General features: G+C 41.9%; 1 protein-coding gene across 4 annotated transcripts in view; it reads right to left on the minus strand.

Moving 5' to 3' along the window:
• jag2b (jagged canonical Notch ligand 2b) overlaps nucleotides 1-12665 on the minus strand; it is a 104682-nt gene extending 92017 nt beyond the window's left edge. For 2 of the 4 annotated variants that reach the window (XM_035794004.2, XM_035794002.2), the window contains exons 1-2: nucleotides 11910-12065; nucleotides 11249-11569 (exon numbers count right to left, since the gene is read on the minus strand). In XM_035794004.2, coding sequence (XP_035649897.2) covers nucleotides 11249-11569; nucleotides 11910-12065 — 477 coding nt within the window. Of the gene's footprint in view, nucleotides 1-11248; nucleotides 11570-11909; nucleotides 12066-12325 lie in introns of those variants that run through there. The other 2 variants (XM_035794003.2, XM_035794005.2) reach the window with 2 other exon arrangements.
• Between the last annotated feature and the right edge of the window lie 1122 nt (nucleotides 12666-13787).

The following is a 13787-nucleotide window of genomic DNA, read 5'->3' on the forward strand; positions in this document are numbered from 1 at the left end:
CTGGTGGTCACACACACACACACACACATATTTCCCTTTTTAAAGGGATGGGGCATGGATCAGAAAGCCAGTCAGTATCTGGTGGGACCACCATCTGCCTCATGCATCGCAACATCTTCGCATAGAGTTGATCAGGCTGTTGATTGTGGCCTGTGGAATGTTGTTCCACTCCTCTTCAATGGCTGTACGAAGTTGCTGGATATTGGCGGGAACACGCTGTCGTGCAGGTCAATCCAGAGCATCAATGGGTGACATATCTGGTGAGTACAGGCCATGAAGAACTGGAACATTTTCAGCTCCCAGGAATTGTGTTCAGATCCTTGCAACATGGAGCCGTACATTATCATGCCGAAACAGGAGGTAATGGGGGTGGATGAATGGCACGACAATGGGCGACAAGGTCCCGTCACAGTATCTGTCCATTAAAATTGCCATTGATAAAATGCCATCGTGTTCTTTGTCCATAGTTTATGCCTGCCAATACCATAACCTCACCATGGGGCAACTCTGTTCAATGTTGACATCAGCAAAATGCTCACCCACAAACGCCATGCATCTGCCCAGTACAGTTGAAAATCGGGATTCATCCATGAAGAGCCCATTTGTCCCGTGTGCCAGAGGCCATCGAAGGTCAGCATTTGCCCACTGAAGTCAGTTACGACGCCAAACTGCAGTCAGGTCAACACCCTGATGAGGACGATGTTGGAGGCAGCTTATGGAAGAGAAAGGAACATTCAAATCTCTGGCTACAGCTACACCTGTGTAATGTTCATGCGATTTAATAAGCCACACCTGTCGTGGGGATTATCTTGGCAAAGGTGAAATGCTCACCAACAGGGGTGTAAACCAATTTGTGCACAAACAGAAATTTGCTTTTTGTGCACATAGAAAATGGGATCTTTTATTTCAGCTCATGAAACATGGGACCAACACTACGTATTTATATTTTGTTTAGTATATAAGCCATTTAACAGACTTCTCCAAAGCGACAGTGCAAGCATACATTTCTCGTATGGGTGGGCACCAGTGGGAATCAAACCCACGATATTTGAGTTAAAACAGTACCACCCTTCATAGCCAGGTCAATAGCACATCTCGGCCTGCCTGTCGTCAGAGGAGCAGCCAAACTAGTCTACACCGGCCTAGGGCTACATCTACCATACTGCACCTGGGGCGCACCAGATAAAGCAGCCATCCCACAAGCCGGGGAGGAGGGGATAGAGAGAAAGTGCTTTGGAAATTATGATAGTCCCATTTTGTTGCGCTCCACCTTCTACACATACCCTATGGAGCCACTGATAAGTTTAGTTGTGGCCCCCACCCCCATCAAAGTTGCCCATCCCTGCTCTAAGCTGTAGCCGCTGTATTACAGACATGCACATTACGTATATTGTGGGATTCTGGCATTACAAGTTATTTTGTTTACATCTCTGCACAGCCACACATTCCCAGGTACTGCAGCAGCCCTACCTAGCTCACACTCAGAAAGCTCCAAATGTGCAAAATGTCAGGTGTGCACCAAAAACAGACCAATGGGAAGAAGCTCATCCATCCATTCACAACTTAATCTGCTCATTTGCACCATTTGAATAGTCTAGTGGACAGCTATGTAAACTTGTAGCAAGCATGGTCTAATTACACCCTCTACCTTAACAGCCTTGCAAAGCCTAAATCAGCAAGTTTAGCCACTAGTTCCTGATTGAGCCCCAGCAGAGTACGGTGAAATTGCCCCAGACGCTGATCTTGGGTCAGTTTAGCATTTTGCCCATTAATGGTAAAGGTTAGGATTGGTCCTAGATCTGTACATAGGGGAAACTTCACCCTGGAGCTAGTGCAAGAGGATGCATGTCTAGTGAGTGCTTATGCAGCAGCCAGGCCACCTCAAGCTGAGGCCCAATATTATTTCAAACATGTTCATGAGTCAAGTGAGAATTCAACTGGCCGTGTAAAAACACTAACTACATAGGTAAGGAGGACCGGTGCATCTGCATGCAACTAATTTACCAAGTTGCATCCCAAATAGCCACAGATTCCCTTAAGGGCTCTGGTCAAAAGTAGTGCACTAGAAAAAATAAAATAATAATAAGGTGCAATTTGGGATGCACTCCAAGAACGAGGAAGAAAAAGGCCACACGACTGGGTTTGAATAGAGAACCAAGTAGGCTACCTGCTACAATCAGACTAAACACCTACACATATGCACGAGAGACCCACACCATCTTGCCCGAAGGGAGTTTATGGAAAATCAGAGAGAGCAATCAAAGCTTTAGGTGTGTTTACCTAGCTACGGTCACCGTTTAGAATTTCTGAGCCGACTAGTTGAAAATACTGCCGACGTGCCCCTTGAGCAAGGCACTTAACCCTATTTGCTCCCGTAAGTCACTCTGGTTAAGAGCATCAGCTAAAATGTAATGTGCAATAACATTTTCTAACCAAAGATCAATTGAAGTCAATGTACCCCAAATTAGCATGCCCAAATAATCTCACTGATTTGTTTAATGAATTGTATATTGTGGGGTGGTTCACAAACTTTTTTTTTTTATTTAAACTGTTGAAACCAGTTTGGGAACCTCTGATATGGTGTAAAAAGCAGGGGGAAGCTTGGGAAGGGGTTTCATAGTTGTTCACCTTAGGAGCACTTGGCCTTGCTAATTGATTGTCTTCGGTTTAGGGCTGGGCGGTATACCGTATATTACGATATACCGTTATTGATGCACTGATCCGGTTTCAGTTTACTTTATCCTACATAACGGTCTTTGAATGTTTAGTTTCTTAAAATGTGATACGCTGTGTGTAATGTCCATTTTTAGTTTCCTTCATTCGTTGTTCCTCAAAAACACAAAACACTTGCGTTCCCTCAGTCAGGCAATGCAACAATGTTGATGACAACAATGCTGTTTTCACTTTGCTAAATCCAGTAGCATTCTATAATTACACTATTAGTTTGTGTTTCTTACATCTGCGAACAGCTAGTTTGTCTTTTCTTTGCAAGTGGGCCTAAACTTTGTTAGCCGCTAATGCTAATTAGCTGGCAAGCTAGCTAAGAAATGTACTGAGTCAGAGCAAACGTAATTAGCTATACAGCCTGATAATACCAGTGAAGGCATAGACCTACATCAGCATGTTTGTGCAATAGTATCTTCTAAATCAAGAGGAATATGCAAAGCATGAATGTTAGCTACATGAAGTAGCTAAGATAATACATTCTTTGTAGACAAAGATTCAAGTTCCCTAGGAAACAACACTGATTCCTACCCTGTCATTTTCACTTGTCGTCATGTCAAACACTATTTTTTAAAAAGCGCCCACTATTATAACTATCGAATTAGAATAATCAGTCTATTTCCATGATTCCAAAGTGTGGTTCAAAATCAGAAGTCAAATCGCAATTGCAACATTTGGTTAACAATAAGGCTTAGATTGTCTGCCCATAACATACAGCCCTACATGGCAGTGTGGAAATGCTCTCAAATGAGTACAGGAAATGCAGAAACTAATGAAAATGCTGAACAAAATGTTTTTGGTGTAAGTTGAACCGTCAAACAAAATCATAATGGAGAAAGCCATTGAAATCACTTAGGATGTATGTGTTGCCACCCTAGGGTCACGCATCACTCAAAGCAAAAAACATACAATAAATAGAATAGAAGTAAAACTGTCCATTTATGACAATTTTGGCCATATCACCCAGCCATACTTCTAAAAATACCTTCCTCCCATGACCGGTGGGTGTATTGATGGCTGGGGAGAGGAGAATGCAGCCTCTTAAGTGTGTCCATTCCATCCCCTTTCATGGGAAGATGTTGCAAAAAGCCCCACACAGCCTCAGGGTCAAAAGAGTGAAAATCTTTATTGTGCTGGCAGACAAAAAGCGATTTGTTTGTGTCAGAGGAAAGGGGGAAAAAAGGCCAGAGATAGATTCTCCGGGTCTTTGTCGACAAACTTCCTGGCAAACTCAACGACAGCTCTCTGCACAACGTCCCTGCAACGTCACAACAACACAACTGTAGCGATTGAGGACAACATGTCCCCGAGTCTGAACATCCACTGACATTACATCTGTGGACTGGCATAAGAATAAAGAAGAAAAACACAGTATACGCTTTATAAGGTTGAATTGGATTTGACCTTGTTGAGTTGTCACATGTGCTCTATTCTTAAAAATATCATTTATTTTATGGCACAATATTGCAAATGGATTGAGTCCCACTCCCCAAAGCTTATTAGTTATAAAAATCAGTATGAAAGGCATATTGTTAAACAAACACACTATACAGCTACAAATAGTGAGTGTAATTACAAATAGACTATACTAAACAAGTTAAACATCTTACCAGTGATGAAAGGTTTCCCCACACACACAGCCATGTCTAGCCTACTTGGAAATGTGGGGATCTGGTGTCCCCCACCGAATAGCCTGAAGCCACAGGGCTCTTCTCACAGGCTCCATTACCCTAAATCTGGAGCATTGCGAACAGTAGGGTGGGGATTTTTTAACCGGGTTACATGTACATTGACCAACACTAGGTCTATCCTCGACTAAGAAAACTCTTGGTCGACCAAACCGTCTGTTCTTTAGAAAAAAAATACAATTCCATGTGTAGACACGTGTTTTTATCAAATATATGCACGGAGCTTGTCTGATGCTTTAAGTGCACTGTTTGATTAAATAATTAAAGACACAAATGACTAGAGGAGTCCGACCGCAATTGATTTGATAGTGCCGGGCCAGGATCAGACTTGCTGGAAGCGAGTGACTAGCACCCATCTTCTCACTCTCCTCCCTACTGCAGAGACCACCACAAGAGTTGTCAGAGTTGCTGAAGCTGCAACGTAATTACAGCCATTTGTCTGATTAGTTCTGTTACCAAAATCACTCATTTGTTTCGGAAGACATTCCCTATTCTTTCAAACCTTGCACTTTCTGTGACATGTCACATGCATGCATGCGACCTATAGCATATCATAATAACAAATAAATTGGTAATAAACTCTGAACACAGTAACAGCACAAATGGATGCAGAGGACGTGATACACGAAATGGGGAATGTCTACCTGTTGCTCAGGAGGTAAAGGGGAAGTCAGATGTGTGGAATAAATTGATCTAGTTGTGGAAATTACTGGAGATATAGAAAAAGAAAAATGTAAGGAGAAAGGGCTGCATGCATATTACGTGTGCCAAACAAGTGCTGTTAGATTACAATATAATTCTGCCCGTTTGGAACAATGTAAACACTAAATATGCATACCAGAGTGTATGGTTTTTGTTAAGCAAAGGACTAAATCGCATTAATTTGTGAACACATTTTCCAAAATGGAACAGTTCATTTGTTTATGGTAATTATTCAAGGGTCACTTCATTTTTATTTAATCATTTAAAAACGCTTGATTGCATTTCAAATAATGAATGAATCGTATGCGGTGTGAAGACTAACGAATGATTGATACAGTAGCATATATAAAGTCATTTAAATAGGCCTAAGTAAGTTATGGTATTAAGACTAAACAGGATGTCCCCTTTGGCCTACAGCTCGATGTTGGTTATACAAGGCTGCTATAAGCCTATTAATGACAATGACATGAGTTATTATAATGATGATCATAAGAATAATGAGATCGAGGAAAAGGAGGGTTATTATTTGACAACTTGGAACAGTGTAAACATTAAAAATTATAAATACCAACGAGGCTGTTCTAATGAAAAAAAAGTGTAAAGCATTTAATACAGCATAGAAAAGATTAAAAACGGCCAAATTTGTGAATTTGTTTATCCAACGTGTTTGCTTGAGGCTTGGTGCTCAGGGAATCAGTTTTCCATTAAAAAAACATTAAACCCAGCAACATAAGCAGGATCTGTAGATATTCTGTATATGGATGATTTATGAAGCCAGGCACATTTAACAGTTTGGCTATTGATCATAGACCTAATTAAACTGGGGTTTACTCTCTCCTCACTTTCTTAGTTGTCTAAGGCAAGGGCTCTTTTCTCGTCTCCTCATTCTGTTGTTGCCTCTGCCGCATTGTTCTACAACAACATGCTGGTTAACTTTGCTATTATTGGGTCTGAAACTTTAAAACTGTATGAGCATATTAAACAATGTTTTTAGATTATATATATATATTAAAACTAGGGTTGCTAAGGGACGTAAACTTTCCGGGAAATTTCCAGAAACATTCCATGGGAAGTTAAGCCTGAGAATTTTGGGAATTTTGGGCTAAAGTTATAAGCTAACAGTGAACCTTTTCTGTGGGATACACAAAGCAATTGTAGGTCTTGCGGCATATTTTGTTTAAACGATACCCACATTTTATGTAATTGCAACCCTCTGCATGCACAGTGCATTCTTCAATCACATGTACAGCTGATCCTCAAGATCTTCCACACTAATGAGATGCTATTGAGCCCACACTACTACACTGTCTAAGTTAAGGACTAGATGCTTTCTGCTAAGTTTTGATTACAATACTGGGTGGGGTGAATATTTTATATGACATACATGATTTTGTTAACTAGTAAATAGTAGCCTACAGCAAAGTGTGTTGAAATCATTTCTAACTTGTTAACAATCTCTGCTAGTTAGTTTTTACTACCATGTGGGGTTTTAGCTTGCTTGAGCCTGCTAACGGAGGAGTGTTAAATTCACCCGTTTCCATAAGTTTCATTTTAAAACATTTCACAAAGGAGTTGTTTAATCTAACTGCTAAACTATTTATCTGTAATTGTATTGTATATATATTTTTACTAATCTTTACAGGAAAATGCCAGACACCATCTGATGTGTGGAGACATTTCACTGCAGCTAACATGGAAGGAAAAGCTGTATACATTTGCAAATACTGTGCCAAATCATATGTGAAGAATGCAACAAAGATGGAGAATCATCTGGCCAAGTGCATCAAGTTCCCTCAGTGCTACAGAAAGCGACCTCTGACAAAAACCCCTCTACTTCTATTTGTGGTGAAAATTATGAATGAGACACCTTATCGATAGCAACAGCTCATGGGCCTCTTGGAATTAGCTTTGTTATTCAATGGAGGAACGTAGTCAGAGAAATGAGGAATGTCTTGCTCGAGCTGTGTATGCCACTGGTTCACCTCTGATGCTCACAGGCATGGGAATTGGAAGAGATTTCTGAATGTTCTTCGCCCAACGTACACCCCTCCAAACAGACATGCTTTATCTACTAATTTGCTGGATGTAGAGTTCAACAGAACTCAAGTGAAGGTCAAGTAAATCATAGAGAAAGCAGACTATTGCAATCATCTCTGATGGGTGGTCGAATGTTTGTGAGCAAGGAATAATTAACTACATCATCTTCACCCTTCAACATGTATTCTACAAGAGCACAGACAAGAGACAGACACACTGGTATCTACATTGCAGATGAGCTGAAGGCAGTCATCAATAACCTTGGACCACAGAAGGTATTTGCACTGGTAACAAGGCTGCTTGGTCTAAAGTGGAGGAGTCCTACCCTCACATCACACCCATTTGCTGTGCTGCTCATGCATTGAATCTGCTCCTCAAGGACACAATGGCCCTGAAAACAATGGAAACATTCTACAAGAGAGCCAAGGAAATGTTTAGGTATGTGAAGGGCCATCAAGTTATATCAGCAATCTACCTCACCAAGTGAGAAGAATAAGAGCACCAGATTGAAGCTGCCCAGCAAAACCCGTTGGGGTGGTGTTGTCATGAATGACAGTCTCCTGGGAGGGGAAGGAGTCTCCAAGAAATGGCCATATCACAGTCTGCCGATATGGACAGCCCCATCAAGAGGATCCTCCTGGATGATGTATTTTGAGAGAGAGTGGTAAGCAGCCTGAAACCCATAGCAGTAACCATTGCACAGATTGAAGGAGACAATGCCAACCTGTCTGATGTTCAGAAGAGGAGAAATCTGAACTTCCCCATTGCTACAAGCAGAGGAAACTGCAGTTCTGAAATACATAGTAGTGTAGCAACATGGTCTTGGAAAAGTAATTTCAACAGGACAATGAGTTTCAGAACCGTGGACAGTGACCACTATCCAATGCAGGAGAAACTGCATAATATCATATTTATTACTGTTGCACCATTGTTCTTATGTAATAACCATATACAATTCAGGAGCAGGTCTTAAGAGTGATGACTGTCCCATCCCCACAGCCTTCACAATGGATTAGTCCACTCTGACATGCGTGAATCAGACGGGTGTATTTTTATTTTTTTTTCCCGCTACTGCTCGTCTAAACAAATGTCGGTCGACCAACAGACTATCAGCCCTAAACACAGCAGCTTTTTTGGCCTGTTTTGTCATTTCTGTATAACTAAAAATGTACTACGAAGTTGGCTCTTTTACAATAGGGATCAATGGGAAAGAATGTTTGTTGTCCCCAATTTGTGGGTGTGGTCGAGGGGAATTCTTTATTATGTGAATATCGACTCGTTGTATAGCATGAGCCATATCAGTTAATTAAAATGCCAACATTGTACATACCGTGGAAATTATGGCATCACAATAGCAAGCAGCCATTGCAAGTGTACCCATAAGTTTACCAGTCAAATTGCCAGGGTTAGAGGTTCCAAGCCGAGTGTATTCATTCTATTTCTGCGTGCTGCTGCATTGTGGAAGACTGATTTGCTACAACACCTTCCTTGTTTCAACAAGGTACAACGTTTTATGTGATGAAGAGTCCACGTCACGGCAGAAACGGACGCAACACGAACGCCGGCCGTCCTGTCTTCTGTCAGCTGTTCATTCCACACATTGTTTTCTTCATGATTGTGCCAGCCATATAAACCCTTGATCTTTTTCCTGGTTAAATAAGGCATTTTGGTTCAGGTGACTTGCATACATCGTACAGGTAAATCAGATCTTGTAGTCACATTTTCCAACACCTTCTGAAAATAACCATTATTACACCTCAACCTAATGTAAATTATGATTTTAGCACATTTGAACATGAGCTATACACTCCATCATTATTGTAGTCCAATAGATAGCCACCTGTTCTCTAAATTCACTAAATGCACAATCAGTAGTGTAATCAACATGGTGGCTGGGACCCTAGCTTCCCAGGTGAGCCTCATACGGGTGTCTCTGTTCGAAGGTAGTGCACTATATAGGGAATAGGGTGCCATTTGGGACATAGAACTCTGCTTCTCCACTGAAAGCACCATAGGGGGCAGGAGAGAGGGAGGGAGCCACATTATTGTTTACTAAAGGCCTATCTAACCGTTGCCTGGCGACGGCCCCGGCAAGCTCCCAATCAGGTGTGGCTGTGCTTGCTGGTTAGCCTTGGATCAACTGTTCCCCTGCCAGGCCCAGGGAAGTCTATCGACAAACGGAAGCCTTCCTCACAGTACAGATCAAGGGAAAGAATTTATTGAATAGGGCAGTTGATAAAGTAAAAAGGGAAGAGATTAAGAGAAGAAAAGAGAAAGGGGGTGATAGAACATTTATCAATTGATTAAGTGACAGAAGTTAGTTCTATTGTATCCCCATCTGATAGCACATGCAGTGCATCACCCTACAGTGAACCCCTCCCTCCAAGCTTACCTAAGATCTGTGAGTAAGGGCAACTTCATCAACTACTGCTGGTATGCCATATGGGCTACTAGAAACCAGGCATAGATCGTGTGCGCGTCAGCCCGCAACAAGGCTCCAACTGGACATCTGGCCACGGCTGACAGTCAATACTACACTATCTTTGTTGCTTCAGTGAGCAACCTGTAACACACAGCAGTGAGTAGACCAGCTAGCTGTGACATCAGCCACTGGAGTAGTAGGGCACTGTGCCCATTTCAATAGTGTAATGTGGCTTCCACACCACTGACAGTCCAAATCTATACTTGTGAGGGCAACTACCTAGGAGGCGTCCTCCGAGTGTTTCATTGAACCTAGCTTGTGTTTTAAGAGAGGGGAGGAGCGCTACTTGAGACTATTGAGATGCGTCTGCGGAAGCAGCTGCTGGGCACTTAAGGTAATGACAGGGGAGAAGGACAAGAACAGGTCTCTTTGCCTGTGTTGTAAAGCATACATGTTGCATAGGGACTTGAGACATATCCCTTTCAGCTCCCTCAGGATGATCAAGGGAACGAGGAAGTTAAGTTAGTGGATGAGAGAAAAAAAAACATTTCAGATCTGCCTGTGGTGGTGAGAGGGGAGGGAGGGAAATGGGTAGCATTAGCTAGCACTATTCAGTTGAATCTCTACAACAACAAAAAAAAGTATTTTTCAACCTATAGCTTGTTCTCCATCTTTTTAAATAGTGAAGCAACATGTTTCTCCACCCTTTAATTTCCATGACTGATAAATATGGAAATAAGTAAATGGAACCTGACTTTCTAATGGTGAGCGAGTGGCGTGCCTTTTCTTGTGCTCTTGTCTGCAGCAGACAGTGAGCAATACACATAGTAAGTATCCTGATAGGCTGGGGAATTTCCAGAGAGTTAATTGCCCTTTTTTTTAATAGATTAAGTTGTGTTTTGTAAGGGTTGCTAATCTTAACCTAATTTTCCAATTAATAAAATGTGCCGGGGGGCATTGGCCTACTGAAAACGCAGACAAACTCATTTGAGACGGCTATTCTCTATACACCTTCACATTCAAATACAACTGTTTTCTTATCATAGTGGTGAAAATAAGTATGCACTTGCCTAATCCGTATGCACACAGACAGACACACGGTGAGGCACACGCAATTGCCCCCAAGGTGCCACCTGCCACCCACTCAGACAGCAGGGGAAGCTGCGTGAGCTCTATGCAAAGAGAGCGGGATCAAGAACGTCACCTTATATGCACTGCCTCGCTTGCGTGTAGGCAGCTGTAATTTCGTTTTAATAAGAGCTCGCCACAAACTAGTGCACTCGGACGCTCCGAATAACGAACCCACATGATAATCGAAGGGGACACTAGCCTTGTGTAGTACCGTTGCAATTGAGGTTACTGCTGTGACGTGGACCCAAGGGGATTCGAGTCTAGAAAACCAACAGGGAGCTACAGCAGTCACCCCAAATCACACGAATGCATCATCATGACTCTAGAATAACAATCGTATAAATTCTAGTATTTCGGTGGCAAACGCTACCTTGGAAATTATGGAGCCCGTCGACACGAACCTTATCCAGTGCCTGATAGTGCCATATACTACTGTGTATAGCACTGACAAAGATAAAATAAAACATTGGATTATCCTCAAATACACTATGGTTTATTAAAACATTTAATGGTGGTGGATTGATTAGGAAAGATGTACACTTACCGGCCATGCGTACTGAAAAGAGATGAGAACCTTGCCAGCATCGTTGATTTTGTTTTGGTTATTCTTCGTATTCTTAAAAGAAAAAATATTTCCACCAAGAACGTGTGTAGATCCAACTCCGTAGGTGCAAGAGCCAGTGGTTGTGACCTCGGTTTGGTACTCCTTTAAGCAAATTTTTAAGTAAGTATCACACTCGTCCCGACTACAGCGCAGATCCTGTGAGTTCCTTGTACCGTCGCAGCATTCCCCGTCCGACAACTCACCGTTCACATTCTGAACGGTAATCAGTTGCAGCTCAAAATAGCCAGAGCACTTGGACACCTAAAAATATTGAAATAGAAAATAATTACTGAAAATTCTTTGTTTGGTCGGTTGACTATATGCGTGCGTAAACCGATAGTGGTGCACGCGACCACCGGGAATTTGATGGAAAGGCTACGAGGACACGCCTGACGCCCAAACCGATATTTAATTTCAGAATAGGTTAGAGTTAAGGTCAGGTTTAAAGTAAAGCTCCGTTTTGGCTAGTCGGTTTATGCGTCAGTTGTGTCCTTATAACGTTAGTATCCCCCGAGTTTGATAAGCTTCTTTACCAAGTAATTAATAGTTGGGGGATAATTGGGTCAATAATATTACAATGTTGTTTACTCATGTAGCCTACCTTTGGCACAACATGTTCTGTCATTAACCTACAAAAAAAAAAGGCCTTTCTTTCCAAGAAAATGTATTGGCTAGTAGTGCATCTGTGTTGTAGCCTATGCATGAGGATCCTTTGCCAATGTCGTTTGAAACAATTAACTGCAATGAAACTTAACATGTAACGTTAGGCTATTTAAAATATAGTCAAATGACAAGTGTATGACAGCAAAATGGAGTGTAACAATTCCTCACACTTCAACCTCGTCATGGTTACAATGCATGATCACATGATTCAATTGACGGCTGCGTAATTTAATTATCGATTAATATCTGAATACGAAATAGGTAAATAAATAGGCCCACGCCCACTAACTCTTGACAACGATTGTTTATAAATCAACATTTATTTGGCGTAATATTTGACAACAGCCCTCTTACCTCCGTCCATATCGTCAATAGGAGGCACAGTATTGAGAGGCAATTCGTAATCCTTGTACAATTCCACATGCCTGCGAATAATTAGTATGTCATAGGGAAAAAACGATCCAAAACGGAAAAGAGCCGTTGACCGGCGACACAGTTCTCCGCTCCTGACATGCAAAATTCACAGCGTGCTTTTTTTCCTCCGTATATTTCCAAAATTCACCGAAATATTAGCCTACATGCGTGTGTAGCAAGCAGCCGACGCAGCGTTGTGATGGTCCAGCCACAAGAACCTCCGTCAAATCACTCCACAGCAACTGATATGTTTCCCAGCTACAGCACGCCTGAGGATGTATTTTTGATTGGCAGTTCAACAAACCACTCACAAATCCGAATTCTTGCAATTGGCAAGAGCCGTCCCTGAGCCAACCAAAGGCACTGGGGGCGGAGTATTTCCAAAAACCTTGAATTACATGGCTTGGGTAAATGAGAACTGAGAAACCGCATAGACAGACCTATTGGACATTGTATTGTGTAATAGGCTATGTCTATCAGGTTACAGGTTATTTAAATACAACATTTGAGAAATATATCCAAATACAGGATAATATGCCCACCGTGGTTTTGGTTGTAGGTTTGGAATTGTATTATCAGGGTTGGCCTACGTCTTAATTCCGCCGCTCACAGCCAATTTACAGCGGGCAATATGCAATTTGTTTGCACTAGACTAATTGTTGTGAATCTATGTTCCCTTTTCAAATGTCGAATGAAAGTCTTGTGTGAATTAACATTTTCGGCAAATAGCCCACAACATTGATTTAACTTTACTCTAAGCATGGGCTCTACCTATTGTTTTTTAAAATAGCTTAAAATAACGAGGTTATCGATTTATCACAGCATAAATTGACCCACACAGACGGTGGGCTTTGCTTAATTAATGTAGTTGACAGCGCCCTCTTCCGTATATCGGCGCATTAGGCTACCAGTGTGGATAATGTGCTTCAATTTTTGCAGTATACTGTGTGTTACTTGTGACTTCGTGATATTGAGTTACTTAAGGAAAGCCTCTAATTTTTTGTCCTACAGGAAATAAGCAATAAAGGCCCTCCTTCAGCAAACGTCATTGACATCCATTGCTTGTTCTGGCACTTTGCCAAACAATCCACTCATAGCTTGAGAAATCCTGACATCCTTTTAGGTGACCACTTCCTACAGAGGAGTCATAGCACAAGTTTCTCAACACCCCACCATCAGTCTGCATTCAGTCACACAAGCATCTTATCGAGCACCTCAAAGGGAGCCTGGAGTGTGTGTGAGAGAGAGAGATAGTGTGTGTGTGTGTGTGTTTGCATGCACATGTGTGTATGAACGTGAAGACGATTGACAAAGGCTGTGTGTGTGCCAGACAAGGCTTCCCCCTCACCCGCCGGGCACGACCCTCTCCTTTCACCAGTCCAGCGGCATCATGTCATCAGAT

This window comes from Oncorhynchus keta, chromosome 19, assembly GCF_023373465.1.
Source record: "Oncorhynchus keta strain PuntledgeMale-10-30-2019 chromosome 19, Oket_V2, whole genome shotgun sequence".
Taxonomy (NCBI): domain Eukaryota; kingdom Metazoa; phylum Chordata; class Actinopteri; order Salmoniformes; family Salmonidae; genus Oncorhynchus; species Oncorhynchus keta.